The 23,148-nt window shown below is 43.8% G+C and overlaps 2 protein-coding genes and 1 long non-coding RNA gene across 4 annotated transcripts in view; 2 read left to right on the top strand and 1 right to left on the bottom strand.

The window, feature by feature from the left end:
• Positions 1 to 11,513, bottom strand: part of sacm1la (SAC1 like phosphatidylinositide phosphatase a) — a 35,436-nt gene extending 23,923 nt beyond the window's left edge. For both annotated transcript variants that reach the window (XM_079259138.1, XM_079259139.1), the window contains exons 1-4: positions 11,455 to 11,513; positions 3,302 to 3,399; positions 2,855 to 2,929; positions 2,637 to 2,764 (exon numbers count right to left, since the gene is read on the bottom strand). In XM_079259138.1, coding sequence (XP_079115264.1) covers positions 2,637 to 2,764; positions 2,855 to 2,929; positions 3,302 to 3,399; positions 11,455 to 11,483 — 330 coding nt within the window. In that variant the 5' untranslated portion in view covers positions 11,484 to 11,513. The remainder of the gene's footprint in view (positions 1 to 2,636; positions 2,765 to 2,854; positions 2,930 to 3,301; positions 3,400 to 11,454) is intronic.
• A 1,355-nt stretch (positions 11,514 to 12,868) lies between these two features.
• LOC306770310 lies at positions 12,869 to 16,523 on the top strand. Its single transcript, XR_013771732.1, has 5 exons — positions 12,869 to 13,161; positions 14,085 to 14,128; positions 14,307 to 14,337; positions 14,613 to 14,653; positions 16,391 to 16,523. It is a non-coding gene; the product is annotated as an uncharacterized lncRNA (long non-coding RNA).
• Positions 16,524 to 17,005: 482 nt separating this feature from the next.
• On the top strand, positions 17,006 to 22,521 carry cUnh6orf47 (chromosome Un C6orf47 homolog). The gene is made up of 3 exons (XM_079258885.1): positions 17,006 to 17,047; positions 18,168 to 19,361; positions 21,247 to 22,521. Exon 2 carries the CDS (start codon positions 18,516 to 18,518, stop codon positions 19,341 to 19,343), a length of 828 nt encoding a protein of 275 aa, XP_079115011.1. The 5' UTR covers positions 17,006 to 17,047; positions 18,168 to 18,515; the 3' UTR covers positions 19,344 to 19,361; positions 21,247 to 22,521.
• Positions 22,522 to 23,148: the final 627 nt, after the last annotated feature.

Raw genomic sequence — 23,148 nt, 5'->3', positions numbered from 1 at the left:
GTGCGGTTTCCTGGCGTGTGCGGTTTCCTGGTGTGTGTGGTTTCCTGGTGTGTGTAGTTTCCTGGTGTGTGTAGTTTCCTGGCGTGTGCGGTTTCCTGGCGTGTGCGGTTTCCTGGCGTGTGCGGTTTCCTGGCGTGTGCGGTTTCCTGGCGTGTGTGGTTTCCTGGTGTGTGTGGTTTCCTGGTGTGTGTGGTTTCCTGGTGTGTGCGGTTTCCTGGCGTGTGCGGTTTCCTGGCGTGTGCGGTTTCCTGGTGTGTGTGGTTTCCTGGTGTGTGTGGTTTCCTGGTGTGTGTGGTTTCCTGGTGTGTGTGGTTTCCTGGTGTGTGCGGTTTCATGGCGTGTGCGGTTTCATGGCGTGTGCGGTTTCATGGCGTGTGCGGTTTCATGGCGTGTGCGGTTTCCTGGTGTGTGTGGTTTCCTGGTGTGTGCGGTTTCATGGCGTGTGCGGTTTCATGGCGTGTGCGGTTTCATGGCGTGTGCGGTTTCATGGCGTGTGCGGTTTCCTGGTGTGTGTGGTTTCCTGGTGTGTGCGGTTTCATGGCGTGTGCGGTTTCATGGTGTGTGCGGTTTCATGGCGTGTGCGGTTTCATGGCGTGTGCGGTTTCATGGCGTGTGCGGTTTCATGGCGTGTGCGGTTTCATGGCGTGTGCGGTTTCATGGTGTGTGTAGTTTCCTGGTGTGTGTAGTTTCCTGGCGTGTGTGGTTTCCTGGCGTGTGTGGTTTCCTGGTGTGTGTGGTTTCCTGGTGTGTGTGGTTTCATGGCGTGTGCGGTTTCATGGCGTGTGCGGTTTCATGGCGTGTGCGGTTTCATGGTGTGTGTAGTTTCCTGGTGTGTGTAGTTTCCTGGTGTGTGCGGTTTCATGGTGTGTGTAGTTTCCTGGTGTGTGTGGTTTCCTGGTGTGTGTGGTTTCCTGGTGTGTGCGGTTTCCTGGTGTGTGTGGTTTCCTGGTGTGTGCGGTTTCCTGGTGTGTGCGGTTTCCTGGTGTGTGCAGTTTCCTGGTGTGTGTGGTTTCCTGGCGTGTGCGGTTTCCTGGTGTGTGTGGTTTCCTGGCGTGTGCGGTTTCCTGGTGTGTGCAGTTTCCTGGTGTCCTGGTGTGTGTAGTTTCCTGGTGTCCTGGTGTGTGCAGTTTCCTGGTGTCCTGGTGTGTGCAGTTTCCTGGTGTGTGCGGTTTCCTGGTGTGTGCAGTTTCCTGGTGTGTGCAGTTTCCTGGTGTGTGCAGTTTCCTGGTGTGTGCGGTTTCCTGGTGTGTGCGGTTTCCTGGTGTGTGCGGTTTCATGGTGTGTGCGGTTTCCTGATGCGTAGATCAGTGCTGGACTATGGCGAGCAACTAGCACTCGAACTCATGCGGTGATTGAGCTGGACAGTAAACTGGATGCCACTCTGGCCCGAACTGGCCGGCTGGTTGCGGTTCTGGAGCTCATCCGTGGGGTGGAAAACATCATGGAGAAGCTGATGCTCGGTTTGGTGGAAACTGACCCCTGATTCGGCTGTTTTGGAGTCCGACTGAGACCACTGAGGACTTAAGGAAGAGCCAAACAACGCTCAGCCTGACCCAAAACAAAGCTGTTATCTGGATCTGGCTCCCTGACTGACGCTCAGTTTCACCCAAGCCAAACTCTCCTCTCAGGCCTGTGGCACTAAACTGAACTCAACTCCCGATGGCAGAGATGAACACACACACACACACACACGTCACGGTCACTGTTACACACACTGTCTTATCTTTCACCGTCTTCTCTGGTCCTTGTCCCTCCCTTCACTCACAAACAGCAACTTGGTTCAATGCCGTTTTCGGCTGTGAACTGACTGGCTGTGCTGGGAGATCCCACCCCAACCAGGCCCTCCTGGGTGTTTTCCTCATGTTGTGATTGTCTGAATATGTCCTTTTACTGGTTTTGAGGTTGTTTTGTTGAATCTCTAGACTGCCCTGTAAGGGCAGTACCTTTATTCTCCTCATGTTTACCTCATGTTGTTTCTTTCCTCTCTGCCGAAAGGCGGCGCCGGACAAACCTGGCTGCGGGAGTTCAGTCTGCCATAGACCTATGTTCTGTGTAATAATGTTCTATGTCTGTTCGTCTGTAAAAAATCTTGGACAGATTGTACCTGAACGTCAATATCTCTCCAGGGATTAAATATTTTTTTCTGATTTTTATCGAGGAACTTGTTGTGTCTGTGACAACTTCACAATAATGACGAGATGGACTCCGTTATCCGATAGAACAATCTCTATTGAGAAAAACATACTTTGCTAAGGAATCAATGCTGTGGAACATAGAAACGACGTTACTGCGCCAATGGGAATAGATCCACATACAACAGAACTCCCCACTGATTTTATGAAGCCGACTTTGTATGAAAATAAAGTCCTTTGAGTTTTTTATCATTTAAAACACAAACTTGAGCAGTATTTGAACTAGTGATGTTAAAGGAGAATAGCATTAACTAAATATGGATTCAGGATATTAAACAGAAAAAAAACAGTTTACAAATCACCATTTCCAGGATTCAGGATGGCAGTGCAATCTGGAGTGTTTTTGGCAACAAGATCAGTCACAACTCACATTTATCAGTAAAGATCCACAAGTCGTGTCCACAAACAGACATTACTGAGCTGCAGAGTAAATAACCTTCTAACCTGGATCTCTGACAGATGGAGCACCGTCTTCTTATAAGAGATGACATCAAAATCGACAGCCTTCCAAACGGCGTGGCCCAGGAGGCTTCCGACGTTTCTCTTCCTCGTTATGACGATCAGGTACATCCCTGGTGGATGACAGCAGTGGAAGTTATCAGCCATGACGGTTTCACAGGTTTAAAAGATAAACGTAGAAAAGCACAAAACACTGCAGGTACCTGCAACGAGGCGAATAGTTCCCATGATGCCACAGATGGGCCGGGTGACTGCTGACGGAGGAATGTCCTTTTTACCTGTAAAAGCAGCAAAGTCACCTCCAGCTTTCTTTAGATCACTTTGAGATTCCAGATCTGTTTTCAACAAGCATGTGACAATCAGAACCGTTAACATTTTACCAGCAGGAAACACCTGGTGGATGGTAGACACAACACCACCAGTGTCTTGTAGGACACAGCAGAGAGACAGCCCCCAGCTCCCTCCCATCATCAGACCCTCCTCTCCACATCACCCAAGGTCTCCAAAGGATCCATCCATAACATTTTAATCATGTTGCGTGTATACAGACACGACCGAAAACGTGATCTCTACCTTGGCAGAGGTACAAAGTTCCAGAGTTCAGCTTTTTCAGTGCAGTGATAATCTGCTGTATTTATTTGACATCTCACCTGTGAGGGTCATCTCATTGGAGACTCTGTCGATGGCCAGCACAGCATCAGCCCCCTCATCACAGGCCTCGATGAAGAACTTCTCCGGAGTCGTGTGACTGAAAGAAACCGCAACGAGGAACATTGAAAGGTTTACTCAGATGGGAAACTGAAATATTCAGCCGTCATACTTCAGCAGGAATTTAATTTGCTACAGAAGGAAATGGTCATCTCATTCCTTGTGGCAGTTTTGGCCCCTGGTTTGGTGCTCTAATACCCGACCCAAGGTTCATTTTCTTCTGTAATTCCAGCTGGAGACATTAGTTTACAACTGAATTCAGAGACAGTTGGAAGAAGGGCAACAAAAGGCTGGAAAAGGCATTTGTTCAAATAAGAAAACAACTGGTGGGGAATCTGACACGATGGTTAGGTGATCTGGAAACAAGTCGGTAACATGACTGGATATAAAAGGAGCATTTCACTGGGATAGAGTCTCAGATGTAAGGGTGGACAGAGCTTTTCTAATGAGATAAACTGAGTGCAACATTTCAGAAAATGTTCCTCAGAGTGAAAATGTGAAATGTGAGATGTGTTGCTGTCGTCAGTGGTTTAAAAACTTAATATTTTCTATGAAATGATAAAATGCCTCAGTTTCATCATTTCATTTGCTGTTTATGTTCTATTGTAAATAAAATATGGGTTTGATGAGATTTTGAAATCATTATTCTACTTTAAATTATGTTTTACATGTCCTGATTTTGTTTTAGAATGGAATTATTCCTTTTAATCTATTTTATATTAAAAATGAGAACAAACTACAGGGAAAGGTTTTCATGGAAAAAGCAAACTGAAGTGACAAGAGTACAAACAAAAGGCAAATGAAAGAAACACTAAATTAAAACTCATCTGTTGCTTGTTCTGCTGTGTGTGTGTGTGTGTGTGTGTGTGTGTGTGTGTGTGTGGATGGAGGAGACAGTAGTTAAAGTGAATATTCATATAAATGGGATCACATCTGGAGCTCAGGGGAGCCATAACTACCTCTGTTTCCCTATTAAGGCCGACTTTGGGCAGAGACAAGAGGGGGCAACACCCCTCAAACACCTCGCCCCCTCAAATAAAATCCACAGAAAAAGACACAAGCTTCCCAAACACCCTTTCCTCCACAGCAAGCTGCATGCTGGCTGTACAGGGTGTACTGCAGGGGTCAGCAACTGGCACTCCGCGGACCCACCAACGACGAGACGGGCTTCAGACGTGACTGATAGAAACTTATTCCAGAAGTAATTTGCCAATGCACGGCACGGTGCTGTTTACAGTAATAAACACCACGCAGCTCCTCCAGTTGCAGCAGAGTCATGTGTCTGCTTCACTGTTAGGTGAAGAGAAGGGAGTTTTCAGGGGAAGCTAACTGGAGCTCCTCCTCTTCTCAGCCTTCAGAGCTGCTGTGGAGGCAGAGGTTTCTGTCAGAGCCTTCAGACAGAGGAGGCAACACACCAGAGCAGCACGGTTACTAAACCATCTTTAGGACCAGAGAGACCAGATGGAAAGACAAGGAAAACAACTGGTTTTATTGGAGCTGAATGCTCGTGCAGGTGTTTAGTTCACCTGGTAAAGCAGCGGCTGCTTACACACAGCCAGGTGTAAGGTTCAATTCCCACTTCTCCCTGACACACTTTGTCCTCTACTGCTGAACAATAAAGGACAGTAGAACCCACACCGTGTTAAAACCAAAACAATGTAAAAAAAAAAAGAAAAAGAAAAGAAAACTCTTGTACTGAACACACAGAGTACAAACAACATGCTTCACAGCTAATATGGGAATATATTTATATATTATATAATATGATGCAGAAATGTAAAAATACAATGAAATAGTGGGAAAAAATTCAGTTTTATCTGCAAAGAGGTAACTGTGACCCGCCATTCAGTTGGTCAAAAACATTGTATCTAGCTACTCCCACAGAGCTACACCAGCAGGACCTTTGCTTTCAGGTGGGACCCCCACGCTGGACAGCTCTTAGGACCTTTGGTTTCAGGTGGGACCCCCAGGCTGGACAGCTCTTAGGACCTTTGGTTTCAGGTGGGACCCCCACGCTGGACAGCTCTTAGGACCTTTGGTTTCAGGTGCGACTCCCAGGCTGGACAGCTCTTAGGACCTTTGGTTTCAGGTGGGACCCCCAGGCTGGACAGCTCTTAGGACCTTTGGTTTCAGGTGGGACTCCCAGGCTGGACAGCTCTTAGGACCTTTGGTTTCAGGTGGGACTCCCAGGCTGGACAGCTCTTAGGACCTTTGGTTTCAGGTGGGACCCCCAGGCTGGACAGCTCTTAGGACCTTTGGTTTCAGGTGGGACTCCCAGGCTGGACAGCTCTTAGGACCTTTGGTTTCAGGTGGGACTCCCAGGCTGGACAGCTCTTAGGACCTTTGGTTTCAGGTGGGACCCCCAGGCTGGACAGCTCTTAGGACCTTTGGTTTCAGGTGGGACTCCCAGGCTGGACAGCTCTTAGGACCTTTGGTTTCAGGTGGGACTCCCAGGCTGGACAGCTCTTAGGACCTTTGGTTTCAGGTGGGACCCCCAGGCTGGACAGCTCTTAGGGTCTTTGGTTTCAGGTGGGACCCCCAGGCTGGACAGCTCTTAGGGTCTTTGGTTTCAGGTGGGACTCCCAGGCTGGACAGCTCTTAGGGTCTTTGGTTTCAGGTGGGACCCCCAGGCTGTACAGCTCTTAGGGTCTTTGGTTTCAGGTGGGACCCCCAGGCTGGACAGCTCTTAGGGTCTTCGGTTTCAGGTGGGACTCCCAGGCTGGACAGCTCTTAGGACCTTTGGTTTCAGGTGGGACCCCCAGGCTGGACAGCTCTTAGGACCTTTGGTTTCAGGTGGGACCCCCAGGCTGGACAGCTCTTAGGACCTTTGGTTTCAGGTGGGACCCCCAGGCTGGACAGCTCTTAGGACCTTTGGTTTCAGGTGGGACCCCCAGGCTGGACAGCTCTTAGGACCTTTGGTTTCAGGTGGGACCCCCAGGCTGGACAGCTCTTAGGACCTTTGGTTTCAGGTGGGACCCCCAGGCTGGACAGCTCTTAGGACCTTTGGTTTCAGGTGGGACCCCCAGGCTGGACAGCTCTTAGGACCTTTGGTTTCAGGTGGGACCCCCAGGCTGGACAGCTCTTAGGACCTTTGGTTTCAGGTGGGACCCCCAGGCTGGACAGCTCTTAGGACCTTTGGTTTCAGGTGGGACCCCCAGGCTGGACAGCTCTTAGGGTCTTCGGTTTTAGGTGGGACTCCCAGGCTGGACAGCTCTTAGGACCTTTGGTTTCAGGTGGGACTCCCAGGCTGGACAGCTCTTAGGACCTTCGGTTTTAGGTGGGACACCCAGGCTGATGCGATCGCATGTTGGCCCCTTCGTATGTCTGTCTGACCATCATGTATGCATTCCTGGAGCCGGTCTTGTTCCTTTTACCACTTAGTCCGCTTCAGGGAAAATGAAGCCTATTCCAGCATTTAGCAGGTGAGAAAGATGGCTTCTTTTTAATCAATATTCTACTTTGTCTTTAAGACTTTAATTTTTCCCGTCTTGTTCTAAAACCACGTGATTAAAAACATTAAATGAGGTAGTTTGCATAAAGCAGCTTTAAACGAGTCCATGTTTATCCGCAGTGACGTGGTCTGAAACAGCCTCTCCATTGTTGGTCTATATAATTTAAACCAGCCTGAACATGCCCACTCTGCATCAACACAACATGCAGTGTTTCAGCTCGTTTTAACGTCTACCACACCTGGGAAACAGATTTATTTTTGTTTTCATGTTAATCTTCCACCCAGGTTCCCAGCAGGACTAGTCAAACTGGAGGAAGACTAGTCAGACTGGAGGAGGACTGGTCGGACAGGAGCAAGATGAGTCAGACTGGGTGGCTCACATTGTAGAAAGGTGCAGCGCACGTGGGGTGTGTCTGAGCCCAAAGTTAACTGGAAACTAATGAATTTTGACCCAGTCAACAAACAGCTGGTTAAAAACCTTGTGTTTGTCATAAATGTGTTGACATCATTCCCAAACCACAGAAAAGTCAACATGTAGATTAAATAGCGTTCCCTCCTGTTTGCTCTGAGCCTTCAGGCTGCTCCATAATGTCCATATGATACCAGCAGTGCTTTAGGAGGGCCGGTATGCAGCAGTACGCAGTTTTAAATTCTATCCCTTTGCACACCGGGACTATTTTTACAGTGTATGGTGCATACCGGAACTTTTACCGGCTTTCCCCAGCTATCAGTATATCCTCCTACGACTTCACTACATATTATAGCTTATAGTTGTTGATTTTAATAAAATAAATTAAAAAAAGTCGCCTCAAAAGAAACGTATTGTTAAGGGCGGTTTAGACGCACAACGCTTGCTGTAGCGACGTCACGCCGCACGTCATGTTGTTCACTCGCTTCTGTGTTTACATTGAAGTGGACGTTTGAAAGAAAGGAAAGGTGGAGAAAAAAAACCTATGGCGGCTGTAATGTTACGATCTGGAGCAGAGCTGAGTGACGACAGTAGTACTACTTAACAGTCATTTACTACAGTAGTACTACTAACAGTCATTTACTACAGTAGTACTACTTAACAGTCATTTACTACAGTAGTACTACTAACAGTCATTTACTACAGTAGTACTACTTAACAGTCATTTACTACAGTAGTACTACTTAACAGTCATTTACTACAGTAGTACTACTTAACAGTCATTTACTACAGTAGTACTACTTAACAGTCATTTACTACAGTAGTACTACTAACAGTCATTTACTACAGTAGTACTACTAACAGTCATTTACTACAGTAGTACTACTTAACAGTCATTTACTACAGTAATACTACTTAACAGTCATTTACTACAGTAGTACTACTAACAGTCATTTACTACAGTAGTACTACTAACAGTCATTTACTACAGTAATACTACTTAACAGTCATTTACTACAGTAGTACTACTAACAGTAATTTACTACAGTAGTACTACTAACAGTCATTTACTACAGTAATACTACTTAACAGTCATTTACTACAGTAATACTACTTAACAGTCATTTACTACAGTAGTACTACTAACAGTCATTTACTACAGTAGTACTACTTAACAGTCATTTACTACAGTAGTACTACTTAACAGTCATTTACTACAGTAGTACTACTAACAGTCATTTACTACAGTAGTACTACTAACAGTCATTTACTACAGTAGTACTACTTAACAGTCATTTACTACAGTAGTACTACTTAACAGTCATTTACTACAGTAGTACTACTAACAGTCATTTACTACAGTAGTACTACTAACAGTCATTTACTACAGTAGTACTACTAACAGTCATTTACTACAGTAGTACTACTAACAGTCATTTACTACAGTAGTACTACTTAACAGTCATTTACTACAGTAGTACTACTTAACAGTCATTTACTACAGTAGTACTACTAACAGTCATTTACTACAGTAGTACTACTTAACAGTCATTTACTACAGTAGTACTACTTAACAGTCATTTACTACAGTAGTACTACTAACAGTCATTTACTACAGTAGTACTACTAACAGTCATTTACTACAGTAGTACTACTTAACAGTCATTTACTACAGTAGTACTACTTAACAGTCATTTACTACAGTAATACTACTTAACAGTCATTTACTACAGTAGTACTACTAACAGTCATTTACTACAGTAGTACTACTAACAGTCATTTACTACAGTAGTACTACTTAACAGTCATTTACTACAGTAGTACTACTTAACAGTCATTTACTACAGTAATACTACTTAACAGTCATTTACTACAGTAGTACTACTAACAGTAATTTACTACAGTAGTACTACTAACAGTCATTTACTACAGTAATACTACTTAACAGTCATTTACTACAGTAGTACTACTAACAGTCATTTACTGCAGTAGTACTACTAACAGTAATTCACTACAGTAGTACTACTAACAGTCATTTACTACAGTAGTACTACTAACAGTAATTCACTACAGTAGTACTACTAACAGTCATTTACTACAGTAGTACTACTAACAGTCATTTACTACAGTAGTACTACTAACAGTCATTTACTACAGTAGTACTACTTAACAGTCATTTACTACAGTAATACTACTTAACAGTCATTTACTACAGTAGTACTACTAACAGTCATTTACTACAGTAGTACTACTAACAGTCATTTACTACAGTAGTACTACTAACAGTCATTTACTACAGTAATACTACTTAACAGTCATTTACTACAGTAGTACTACTAACAGTCATTTACTACAGTAGTACTACTAACAGTCATTTACTACAGTAATACTACTTAACAGTCATTTACTACAGTAGTACTACTAACAGTCATTTACTGCAGTAGTACTACTAACAGTCATTTACTACAGTAGTACTACTTAACAGTCATTTACTACAGTAATACTACTTAACAGTCATTTACTACAGTAGTACTACTAACAGTAATTTACTACAGTAGTACTACTTAACAGTCATTTACTACAGTAGTACTACTAACAGTCATTTACTACAGTAGTACTACTAACAGTCATTTACTACAGTAGTACTACTAACAGTCATTTACTACAGTAGTACTACTAACAGTCATTTACTACAGTAGTACTACTTAACAGTCATTTACTACAGTAGTACTACTAACAGTCATTTACTACAGTAGTACTACTAACAGTCATTTACTACAGTAGTACTACTAACAGTCATTTACTACAGTAGTACTACTTAACAGTCATTTACTACAGTAGTACTACTTAACAGTCATTTACTACAGTAGTACTACTAACAGTCATTTACTACAGTAGTACTACTAACAGTCATTTACTACAGTAGTACTACTAACAGTCATTTACTACAGTAGTACTACTAACAGTCATTTACTACAGTAGTACTACTAACAGTCATTTACTACAGTAGTACTACTTAACAGTCATTTACTACAGTAGTACTACTAACAGTCATTTACTACAGTAGTACTACTAACAGTCATTTACTAAGCCAGACAGTGAAGGTCAGATGCTGCAGACTAAGTGTACGGCTGGTCAGTAGTTTGAGTTTTTGAAGATTTCTAGATTAAAGATAAGATCAGGCCTAATGCAGGGAGAACATATTTCACAGAGGAAAAGTGTAATAGCAATACATTGTTAAATGAGTCTGGTAATAAGCTAAATAAGTCTAAATGTAGAACTTTTTATGTTTTTAACCCTTTCATGCATGGTGGCCCTGTAGTTGACACCTATTTACAAGCTTTTGTCTTGCATATTCATGAATGAGGAGGGTATTTTTGTAAATAAACCACTTCAGTGGATGTTAGTGTGTCATCCAATACACTTCCATTCAATGGAGAATAAATTTGTGATACAATTAAACATAATGTTATTAAGCAACTTTGCCTTTGCGATAAATAGGAAAAGAAAATGATACAGCTGTATTTTATAGGGATATGTGCAATATGCAATGATACTTTTTTTTGTTAATTAGTGATATTTAGTATTTTTTTTCTTATTTATTTTAATGTACTTTACAAAATAGTTATAGAACAACATATAATCATAATTATATTATGTAAATATTCTATAAAACAGGGATCTCCAATCCTGGTCCTCAAGGACCGGTGTCCTGCAGGTTTTCCAAGTGTCCCGCTGCAACACACCTCTGAATTGGAACTCTGAATTTGGCAAATGTGGATTTGATTTAGAACTTGCTGTTTTTTGTCATTTCTGTGCAATAAAACTATTAATCTACAGATCAATTTATAGCTCTACATGTAAGTAGATCTATAATTATATCTCATCATTTCCACATGATTCCAGGTTTTCCATCATTTCCACATGATTCCAGGTTTTCCATCATTTCCACATGATTCCAGGTTTTCCATCATTTCCACATGATTCCAGGTTTTCCATCATTTCCACATGATTCTAGGTTTCTCTTCATCATAAATGAGCTGCAGCTCCTCTGCTTCCTGCTCCTCCATCCGCGCCTGTCTGCAAACTTCAGCCGCTGTGTCAGCGACATGACGGCTGAGCTCGCGCTTCTCTCTCACATCTGTCTACAAACATCCGTCTTCGTCGCTCAACAAAGTTGTAAAAACAGCAGAACGAAAGGAGACGGAACCGAGATAAAAATGAAGGATACTTACAGATTGTACCTCTCGTAGACGGTCGCCATTTTCCTTCCGTTTGGCTCACCTCAGTTACGTCAGCAGTGACACGTCTCTGGGTTGCCAGTTGAGTTGACAAGAGTCAGCACTGTGGGTTGCCAGTTGAGTAGACAAGAGTCAGCACTGTGGGTTGCCAGTTGAGTAGACAAGAGTCAGCACTGTGGGTTGCCAGTTGAGTAGACAAGAGTCAGCACTGTGGGTTGCCAGTTGAGTAGACAAGAGTCAGCACAGTGGGTTGCCAGTTGAGTCGACAAGAGTCAGCACTGTGGGTTGCCAGTTGAGTAGACAAGAGTCAGCACTGTGGGTTGCCAGTTGAGTAGACAAGAGTCAGCACAGTGGGTTGCCAGTTGAGTAGACAAGAGTCAGCACTGTGGGTTGCCAGTTGAGTAAAACAAGAGTCAGCATGAGGATAGGTAACTCTACGTGACGGAAAAGCTGATTTCCTGTCAAACGCAACACAATCTGGCAACCACAAGCCCGATGGTTGATGGGACTTGTAGTTTAAGCCACCAAAACTGCTGCTCATGTGGCAGTAGGCAAACAATTTTACACCCCTAAAACTTGATTCTACTTCCTCTACTAATGAGAATAAGAATGTATTATTGATCAAGCATCGATGTATACTAAGCTATTTGACTCTGTAAAAAGATTGACAAGGTTTGAAACAGCAGGACTGAAAGAATTTGAGAGGTCAAACGAAATAACTTTAAAAAATATTCTAGATATTAAAACTATGCAGGGCCAAACAGCTACATTTATCTGAAATCATTGATAAAAACGACATTAATTCTTAGACTCAGTTTGCTGTGATAAACTTAGAAACCCTCCTAAATATATAAGCCCAGCTATTCTCTCCACCATGAAATAAATCAATTTGCCAACTATTTTAGAACAAAAATTAAAATAACTAAACTAAAAATTGAGTCTAATTGACAACAATGGCTCTAACAATTGAGTCTAAAAGTCAGAAATGACTCCTACGACATGCCACCATTTAATATTCCATTCTACAGTCATTTGGCATCCAAAACAACTTGCATCTGAAGACTAAATTAGGTAAAAGTCCAAATCAGTTTTTTTTCTTTTATACTTTAATTTTTAAATCTGTCTTCGTCGTTTTTTAAAATTAAAAATATCTGTTAGTTTGGAGGAGTAAGTCTGCATGATTTCTCACAAACACATGAGAGCAAAGCAACACAATCTGACTGGACATATTAATCTCTCTCTCTCTCTCTCTCTATTAATTTATAGCGTGTTTAAAATAACCATGCTGTGGTATTACCTACTGACAAACATTGAAGTCAGGCAACATCCAGGACATCTAAGACGTAAATAGAAGGAGGACCCCATATATAAGCGGCGAACAGCGTGCTCTTCGGTCTTTGCGCGGAGAAATGTCGGAACCTCCGGACATTTTGTGTTGAATTTATATCAGAACTTTTCTTTTCTTTATTTATTTACTTATTTTATGTCTGAAACATCCAGAGCCGGATGTGGACCAATGTTCTCTGGTCGGTTTTGTTGGACCGGACCGGAAAGCTCCGGGACCACCGGCTCGGTTCGGACCACGTGCCGACCACGTGCCAGACTGGACCATGTTTCCACTGATGGGGACATCTGAGGGAAGATCCTGATGATGGTCGTTAGCCAGGTGGACCAGATGGTCACATTTCCAACCAACAGCAGGTAAAAAAAAAAAAAAACAGATTTACTGTTAATTAGACAAAACTATGGAAATGGACAGAAGTGTGTAGATTAGATTACAGTCCAGCAGATTCCAGACTAAGGGGAAAAAGAATCGATCCTGTCTCATGAGAACTTGTTCCGGAGGGTTTTAGATGTTTACTGTGAAGATCACATTTTCTAATTAACAGGATTCAGTTAAATAACTGCAGCTCCTAGATGTATACCAAGGCCTGGCACGTTTATTTCTGTGGCACAATTCAACAGAGACAATGACACAATAGAAAATTAGAAGCATAATTTAGAATTAAAACAAAGCAAGGGGAAAAAAAATAAGACTGCATAAGGAAACATGCAGAGTCGGACTTGAAAGTAGGTTTGAATAAAAACGACTGAAATGCAGCGGAGAACAGGAGGGTCTGTAACCTCGATCTGAATAAGAGTTCACCTGATCTGAGACCTTCTGGGAGTTTGTTCCAGACATGTGAAGCATAGAAGCTGAGTGCATGGCTCGTTTTGACTCTAGGAACTCAGATGATCCAGATGACCTGAGGGGTCTGGGAGGGTCATAATGAGTCAGGAGGTCTGATGTACTCCTAAACCATTCAGAGCTTTATAGCCCAGCAGAAGGAATGTAATAACTTTGGGATAACTTGAGACCAGAGTGATTAAACTGATGCTTAGCCTCATCAGACCCACCAGGTTTAATGTGTAACATCAGATCATGGTGGACCATGAAATGATTAATTACATGCTGAAAAATAAAACGCTGGTGTTGGGAGCTGGCTGCAGGACGCCTGGGAGGGTCCCCTCTGTTCCTACGGCTCCGATAACAAACGACTTGCAGCACTTTTCCCCACTTTTACTTTACATTTTAAAGAACAAATTGTAGAGAAATGAGATTTCCCCACTTTTGTTTCTGCCAGGTTCCTGACTTGGTGTTGGAGCTGATCACATGACCCTGAAGATGGTGAGTTTGGATGAATAATGCCCGGTGATGACCAGAACGCTGTTGTGATGATTCACTAGACTAGAGTCTCTGATTATACAATGAAGCTCTTTCACAGTGCACTGAACATGCATGGTGGATGATTGTGCTCCTCCTCGGTGCAGTTGGATGTGGAACTAACCCTGGTTTTCATCAGCAGGTGTCCATCAGAGGGATGGCGGCTCCTCCAGGTCAGTGCGCCATCTGACAGCTGCTTGTGTCTGACGTGGGATGATGATTCACAGACTAGAGTCTCTGAAAAAAGCATGAAGTTGTTTTCACAGTGCACTGACCACAGAACCACAGCGGTCTGCTATGTTTGGTCCGTTACCTGCCATACGTCTGATTTAACCAGACTAGTTGTCTCAAACGGGTTGGAAATGGGTCTAAACATTCAGACCGTCCGATCACAGAAGTGTTTTTAACCAGTATAATGTGTAATAACGCTACATACCTCCTCCGTTAGGTCGCTGACGCCGATGGAAGCTGGCCACTCGTCTTCATACGGTATGCATCCCAGTACCCCCCACTGTGGTGGAAACTAACAGTAATGCAGGGCAAGTTAGAACAAACTGGAGCTAAAACTGGACCAGTTATTAGATGGGTTTGTCAGTAAGGACGTTAAGATTCTGTGTTATTGATACAATTATTTTCAAAGAAATGAGGATTATTTTTCCCAGATTGATTTTTGAAAACTAATAAAATCACATGAAATTCTATTTCTGTATTTAGATCCCAGCTAAATAAAATGTTATGTAATCAACTTTACGCCCTCTGCTTCGCACACTAGATAAAATCCCAGGTTTATCTGGATTTCTATCAGAGAACAGATGGAAATGGTGATGGGGTCTCTACATGGAGGGCTTCTCTCTGGAGACTACTGTATAAAATAGTTTTAAACTTTTTCCAACCTGTGCAGAGAATTTAGAAACATCTGACAAGCGGCGACTTCCAGCTGTCCTGTGGCAGAATATCTGTGACTGATACTTAAATCGTACTAGAACTGTGGAAATAAACTAGAACACCTGCAATTAAATCTGCTTTCTTCTACATATAAACATATTGCTGTATGTTTTAGTGTTCAGTAAACGTCCTACAGAATGATAAAAACCAACATCAATCCCAGTGCTGTTAGGTGAACATTAGTTCCATTTAACCCAGTTTACTTTGTGCCACAAAGCTGCTGCTTATCCTCCAAGGCTTTACAGCAGGGCTACTCTATAAGATATTCAGGTGGGCCAGATTTTCAAATTAAAAAAAGGATCATAGCCAGCAAACAAAGTAAAGGAAAATAAATAAGACACATTTACATTTTGAAAAATAAGTAGTTCATTAATTTTTCTATTTTAAATTCAGTCCCACATGACAAGGGCAAAAGCACAAAATAAAATAATGAAAATTCCAATAAGAGCCCATTTTTCTCCTAACTTTTAACATAAGGTCATATCAAACTAAACTTCCTGATGTGGTGCCTCCTCACATTATAATCTACACACCACCACACGCTCATCGCATATTAAACACATCGGTTTAAACTCATGGTGTTTAATATGGATTAATTGTTGAGACTAGTTGTGACGTGTCTGTGGCTCGGGACCTGAAGCAGCAGACCTGAAGCTGAAACGCAGCAGAGAGAAAGTGAAATTTATCTAAAGTGGACCTCATGATGCTGCTGTGCAGATTCTTTCTGAATCCCAGCTTCAGGATGGAAACCAGTGCTGGTCTGACTGGTCGATGATGATGCAGTTATTCGGTTCGACTGATGTTAACTGAAGTTTACTCGCAGCGCACTGAGACCGTCAGACCACTGAGGTGAACCAGATCCTAAACAGATGCTGGAAGTATCGAACAAGCGGGACACGCGCGAACTGGGTGGTTTTAATGGTTCCAGTCCACTGCCGTTACAGCGTGGTGGAACCAGGTTCTGCTGGGAATGCATGTTAAAAGCAGCATGTAACAACCAGTTATGCAATAAATCTGGCCTATTTAACAGGAAAATAAAATATCTAACTAAATATGGACCTCGCATGGAAAAATGAAAATAACATAAAGATGACTGAATTTTTGCAGATTTAGTGCAGCTTCCTCGTCTAAAATGTTTATCATTAAATTTGTTTAGTAGTATTTGAAATGATGGAAGTATTAGCCGTTATGTTCCAGTTTGCTTCGCAGCACATGGACCCTGAAGGCAGGAAGTTCTGGAGTGTAAACATGAGATTTTTCATGTTTTGTTTTTTTTTACAGAAGACTGGAGCTTCAGGTCGTGGTAACTGGGAGGAGCTGCGGTGTGGAACTGGAGACGTGTCTCCTTTCCTTGCTTGTAATTACGTGTTGAAATTGTCAGACATGTTTTTGTATGTGGAATAAAGAATTAAACTTGTGGAATCTGGTGTGTTTGTTCTTATGGAAAATGGAACTGAAACTGGAGATGAGTTCTGGTCCAGTTGGTCGCGATGACACTGATTTGAAGGGAGATGAACATTAATAAACACAGAAATAAACATTCTGGTGTTGGTTGGGAAACTAGATATTTGTTGGATTTAGTTATGTAGACACTGGTATGGATTTATTATAAATGACTGACAGTTTGTTGCTACATAGTTGGTGCTTGGTGGATAATTAAAGGATGACAAACCAGATGGAAAAAGCCCATCGAGTTTATAAATATTCCGAACCTTTACTGGGTCTGATGGAGGTGACACTTGGTTCTACATCTGTCCACAAAACCGGTCCAGTCTGATCATCAGAACCAGGTCACATGAAGGTTCGGATCATCAGAAACAAGCGTTTCAGAACGAAGTTGGTAAAGTTGGAACTTTCGACATGGTTCCGGTCGGACCTGCGGATCCATTTAGGAGGCGGACCGGAACTCCGCCAGCCTCAGCCTTTGTTCCCTGAGAGGTGAGCTGCTTTTCTTTGGTTTTTCTCCAGATTTTATTTCTAAATAAACTGAAACGGGACAAGTTTACAGTCTAGAATCAGGAGATGGTGAAATAAGAAGTGTGTCCCGATCTCAGTCGCGATTGTTCGGTGGTTCGATGCCAAACGCATCTTTGGGTTTCTTTACCTTTGGGGCAGTTAGCTTCAGCTAACACGTTGTTGTTGGTTTTTTTTTTTTTTTTTTACATCTTTAACTTTAGGGGCAATAAAACCAGAAAAAACACGTTTTACTTTTCACCACATCAGCAAGGAGGAGGTTCGGGAGTAAAGTCCCGGGTTCAGCTGCTCTGTAGGCGGTGTTAGCTGAGCTGGAGGACGTGGAGCTGAAAGCGGCTTCATCTAATTCAATTCAACTTTATTTATATAGCGTCAAATCACGGCAATCCCATCTCAAGACGCTTTACAGACAGGAAAAAACCACAATGAAAGCCAATTCACAATAGCCTATATAAAGAAACCAACAGATTGAGTTGAGTCCAACTCAATCTCCCATCCTGAGCAAGCACACTGGCGACAGTGGGAAGGAAAAACCTCCCTTTTAACAGGAAGGAAACCTCCGGCAGAACCCGGCTCAGGACAGGCAGCCATCTGCCTCTGCTGTGTGGGGGGAAGAGGACAGAAAGACAACAGGAACTGCTACTCCCGGCCAGGGAGACCTGCTGAGACAGGAGACATACATGTTAATGATGCAACACTGTTATGGGGGGGCGGATAAAAGAGAGAGATAAAGAGAAAAAGAAAGAAGCTCAGTGTATCAGGAAATGTCCCTCAGCAGTCTAAACCTATAGCAGCATAACTAAGGGATGCTAACCATCCCTAGCTATAGGACTTATCAAAAAGATAAGTCTTCAGCCTAGTCTTAAAGGTGGGGAGGGTGTCTGCTTCCCTAACACTAACTGGGAGCTTATTCCATAAGAGAGGGGCCTGATAACCAAAGGCTCTGCCTCCTGCTCGGCTCTTTGAGACTCTAGGAACCACAAGTAAGCCTGCAGTCTGCGAACGAAGTACTCTGCTTGGTATATAAGGAACAATGAGGTCTTTGATATATAGTGGATACAAGCTCCTCTGCTGTTGTTTATAGGTGGGACAGACCCGACACGCCGCGGACGCCGCTTCAGGATGTTCTGGAGCTCCTAAACATCCAGCAGAAAACTGTCCGAACTCTGAGCACCTGTCTGGGATAAGTTCCTCCTGAGCTCCGCAGGATGATCCGGAGGGTCTGCAGACCTGCAGATGGTGGACTGCTTCCTGAACGGTTCCTGTTCTGGTAAAGAAAGTAATGTGTGTGGGCCAGTTGGATCTGGTGAACTGGTTTCTGACACCCACTGGTGCGTCTGGGGCCTAAATACTGGACAGAGTCCCAACATCGGACGTTTCAGCTCCACAGACAGCAGACAGACCTGACTAGTTAAAACACACCCAGGAAGAGATGGTCTCTGTGGCTGGCAGGGCGTGGGGGTGGGTTCGCTCCTGGGGGGGCAGTCCTCCATCACACACCACACCGGGGATGGCAGAGAAGCAGCAGGGAAGGGCGGACTGGGGCCGCATGGGATGGGTCTCCTGGATCTGGGGAGGATGGAGAAGACGGGGTGACGCCGGGGCGGTGGAGGAGTTCTGGGAGGCGCAGGAGAAGCTCCAGCCGGTGGAGATCGAGGATGTTGGAGCAGGGAAACAGGAAACGGATAACATGGTCCAAGTCTCCAGGTGGTGGAGTAGATATCTTCCAGCTTCAACCTTCTGGTCCAGAGAAGCCGAGCCGGCCGGCCTGAGGAGGAGGAGGAGGAAGGGAGACGATGTTGACGGAGACTACTCAGACTTTGAAACGCCACCTCCGTCTCCTCCGCCTTCTTCTCGCCTGACGTCTCCGTTCCGATTCTTCGCTCACAGCTGGACGGTGGAGATCCTTCCAGAGCATTACGAGATCTGCTTCAACTTCCTGCGCCACCTGTTTGATCTGTTTGTGGTTGCCTTCCTGTGGACGGTGTCCCCCCCCACCAAGCTGATCCTGGAGGTGCTGGGGGTCCAGGGAGCTCTGAGGCTGTGGTTCCATGGGATGGCCATGTTTTTCGTGTCCACAGTGGGGATGGCGGGCTTGCTGTGGCTGATCCAGGAGTATCTCCCTCAGTTCGCTTTGATCTACGGCATCGTGCAGGCGTTGGTGATCTCTGTCAGCGTCAGGCAGAGCGTCCTCCTCGGTGTGGACAAAGACGAGGAGGGGGAAAAGGAGGCGGATGAAGGCAGAGAACATAAAGACTAGTTTGTCTTCATGCTGAAGGTAAGTCAAGTCTTTCTCATGTCTTTAAAAACTTTTTAAAGACATTTTATTAAACTAATTAAAACTCTGAACCTCAGAGGATCCCCATCTCTGGAAAGCTTTTAAAACAACAGCAGCCAGTAGCAGCCGACATCCGTCTGTCTGCAGCGTCACACGACTTCATGAGCAGTGGAGGAACCTGAACATGAGGTTTTCTGTCTCTGCCTGATCCTTCCTCTACGAAAAAAATCTAAAATATTTCCCTTTATTTTCATCCTAATATCTTCCTAAACACCACCAGACTGGTTCCAGAGGATATTTTCATGTTCTACAAGAGCTGCACGATTATGGCAAAAATGATCATCACGATTATTTTGACTGAAATTGAGATCTCGATTATTTAACACGATTATCCGTTATCTTTAACATGATTTTTTTTTCTTTTACATTAAACTGACTTTTAAAAAAATGTATTTAGGATTCCACATATTTTAGAAAACAAACAAATAACATGAAGCTTTGTCTTGACAAAGTGTAGATACTGATGTAAACTGAATAGATAAATAAAAGTAAGGATTAAACAACGCTGCGCGTCGTGGTGTTCCTGACTCTTTGTCGTGCATTATAACCGACTAATGCCCCGTTCAAAGTTGTTTAATCCGCTTATACCATGGTCCCACACAGGAAACATTTCATAACAAATCTGTATTTCTTTTTTACAACACTTGATGAATATTCTGAAGTATAGGAACTATTTTACGTTGGCCTGGATGTACATTTTATACCAAACAACCGCTGTCAGGCTGCAGCGTGTTTCTCTCATTCACCTGTTAAAAGACGGCTGATCTGAACCAGCTGGTTAACGCGTTGCTATGGTAACGCCCCGTAACGGAGGGATATTACAGTGTTTAACTGGCCGAACTATGTATAGGAAAATAATGCAGCCAGTTGTCACTGACAATGGTATAAACTATGTTTAGGTGAACTTCCACAACCTACTGCAGTTATTCTACATTGACCTGCAGCCGGAGCCGACTGAGACTGGCCGCCTGGGAGTGCTTTAGGACGGGAGAGGCTCCCGCTGCTCCTTCCTTACAGTAACTGCAGAACAATATGTGCCTTCAAGTCAGTCGCCACAACACCAGGAAAGTCTCTAATAACTCCAGTAAAAGCTGCTAGATTTGTCGCTTTTAACAAAAAAAGTCACCAGATTTAGCGAGAAAGTCTCCAAGTTGGCAACAGTGTCTGAATGAAAGCAAAGCGGCTGTGGGAGGAGTTTACAGCACAGCGCTGCAACGCCAGAGACGCTCGATTAGCAGCTGAAGACAGCAGGAGAGGAAACTGCAGAGAGAAAAATAATCACACCCTTTTATTTTTATCATCGTTGGAAACCCAGATCGTACTGAGAATAAAATCTGATTAATCGCCCGGTCCTACGTTCTAGCTACATCTAACTACAGCCTGTTTAAATTGAACTGGAGCCTGCAGTAACAAGGCCACTGAGGTCATTTTAAACTTTTTCAGCTTCAGTGTGAAAATCTCGATGAACTGAGTTGATGTTTGTCCTGAAAAACGAAATACGACACGGTTTTCCCACATTATGTCAAAACTAATCTACTACCATGTAACTGGATCAGCGGTGCTACATGGTGCTACGCTAACATCAGCCTGATACCGGATATCCATGCAGGTCTGCAGATGTTTCCTCATCCAGTAACCCGGCAACACCTCCGGTGGCGCCTGGGGCATCCAGTCCATCCCAGTTCCTGCATGGAGTCCTGAACCCACACATGAAAACCCCACGCAGGACCAAACCCCTTTATAAGCTGGAGGCTGTTGTCTACACACACACAGGAGTGTGTCGCTCCAGATCAGCTGTTCATCGTTGTTTTCTGTTTTTCCTCAGATGCTGAGAAGATGTTCAGGAGTCCATCTTCATGAGACTTCCTGAGCCGACACAGCAGGACTTCACCACCGTATGAGTGTGTGTGTGTGTGTGTGTCTGTGTGTGTTTTAACATGATCACCGGAATATAATGAGAAACAGAGGAATCTGTGGGTCTGCAGGGAAAACATGGTGGCCTTTCAGCCGATTTGCTTTTATTCGTTTTGTGGGAAGGATTTCCTCGCCGTGAGGTTCTGACGGGGTCCAGGACTGCCGAGACCCTTCCAGGTCCAGGACCAAATACCAAAGCCCTCACCAGCTGGGAAGTCCACCCCACCATGAGCTGCTGAACAATGTTGCTCATCTTTAACACTCCAGCTTCTCTGTGTGTGACAGCGGCGCGTCATCCACCGTTCAGAGGGGTTTACCTGGTGGTCCAGAGGGGTTTACCTGGTGGTCCAGAGGGGTTTACCTGGTGGTCCAGAGGGGTTTACAGGGTGGTCCAGAGGGGTTTACCTGGTGGTCCAGGTTAAATTTTAGGTTTTAAGTTTTTGGTGAAGGGTAAAATACCTGGGAGGAGACTAGCGACCTCTGCAGACATGTACCTGACTGCACCGTGAGAAAAATCTGCATATTTACACATTTTTTCCCATGAAACACTAAAACTTTGTGTCTGAATCAGTTTGATGTTGAACTCTGACCTGATGGAGGTGTGTGTGTGTGGGTGGGGGTCTGTCAACACACTAATGTATTTATTTCTGCCTTACGTCACTTTCTGTGCTTCCGCTTTGTTTTCTACGTTCACGCCTCAGAGTTCCCACTGTTCTCCAGAACAAACGAACTTTAATCAGCTGAAAATGCGGAGTTTCGTCTTTTTTATGTTCAGTAATCACATCTCTGGACCTCCAGAACTTTCTGGATCTGTTCTTTAATGTATAAAGTTAAAACTGAAACCTTGAAAGTTCAGTTTTACAATAAGGTGACATATAGACACTTTTTCCATATGTGCACAGAAATGGAAATAAAATCTTTATATTTAGTTTGTTAGAATCCACAAAGTGAATGTTTTATTTGTATTTGCACCAATCAGAGCGCGTGTGCAGCTCCACGTTGCCTTTCATTCACCGTGCTGTACGAAGCTTTAATGCAGCAATATCATATGAACACTGATGATTGTTCGGAAGAAAAGCAATGTTTAGTTTATTAGCAGCACGCTGGATCAGCTCACTGATCCGTACTTCCACTCTGCCGTAAGGGAAGATGGCTTCTGCTGTGACTTGTTGATGCTACTGTAAAATGTCCCACATCAGCATTAAAGCACACCGTTTATTACCCTTTCCTCTGGTCGTCCTCCATCCAGACTATCTGAGCTCTGCAGGAACTTCTCATCCCCGCCGTGACGGTAAAGCAGGACATCTGCCATGTTTAAAGCCCTCTGACCAGCGAACCGCTCAAATCCAACAGGATGAACTGAAAACATCCGGAGGATGGAGGAGGTCTGCGGCTCACGTTGCTGCAGTACCTCCTCCGTCGCCCTGCTGGTCATGACTTCTGTTTCTGAGACGTCCCAGCTCTGAGAGGCAGAAACTCCCAGGAAATGTAAACATGAAACTTTATTTACAATAAATGAGAAATGTTTAATAGTTGCCTTTAAAATTGATACAACTCACACAGAGGTGTTGAAGCTGATAGTTTTTACCAGTTTCACCCTGAATCAGTCGTCCTCCGTCCACCACATGCTCCGGTTTTACCCGGGTCTGTGGACTAGAGGAGCTGCACTTCCACACCGACCCGGTTTAATCTGTCCGATAGATTATACCGGGTCCTGAAGTTCAAATAAAATGAGCTTTTTTTTTCAGATTTTATGCATTACTTTCTTTTCTGTGGAGCTTCTTAATCAGATCTGATACAGCCGGTTACCTTC

Source organism: Telmatherina bonti (genome assembly GCF_933228915.1).
Source record: "Telmatherina bonti genome assembly, chromosome: 19".
NCBI classification, from domain to species: Eukaryota; Metazoa; Chordata; class Actinopteri; order Atheriniformes; family Telmatherinidae; genus Telmatherina; species Telmatherina bonti.
The sequence above is the reverse complement of the archived record's forward strand: the minus strand, read 5'-3'. Positions and strand labels throughout refer to the sequence as shown.

Coding starts and splice junctions, on each gene's coding strand:
- cUnh6orf47 (XM_079258885.1), top strand. CDS start 18,516: ATGGTCTCTGTGGCTGGCAGGGCGTGGGGGTGGGTTCGCTCCTGGGGG.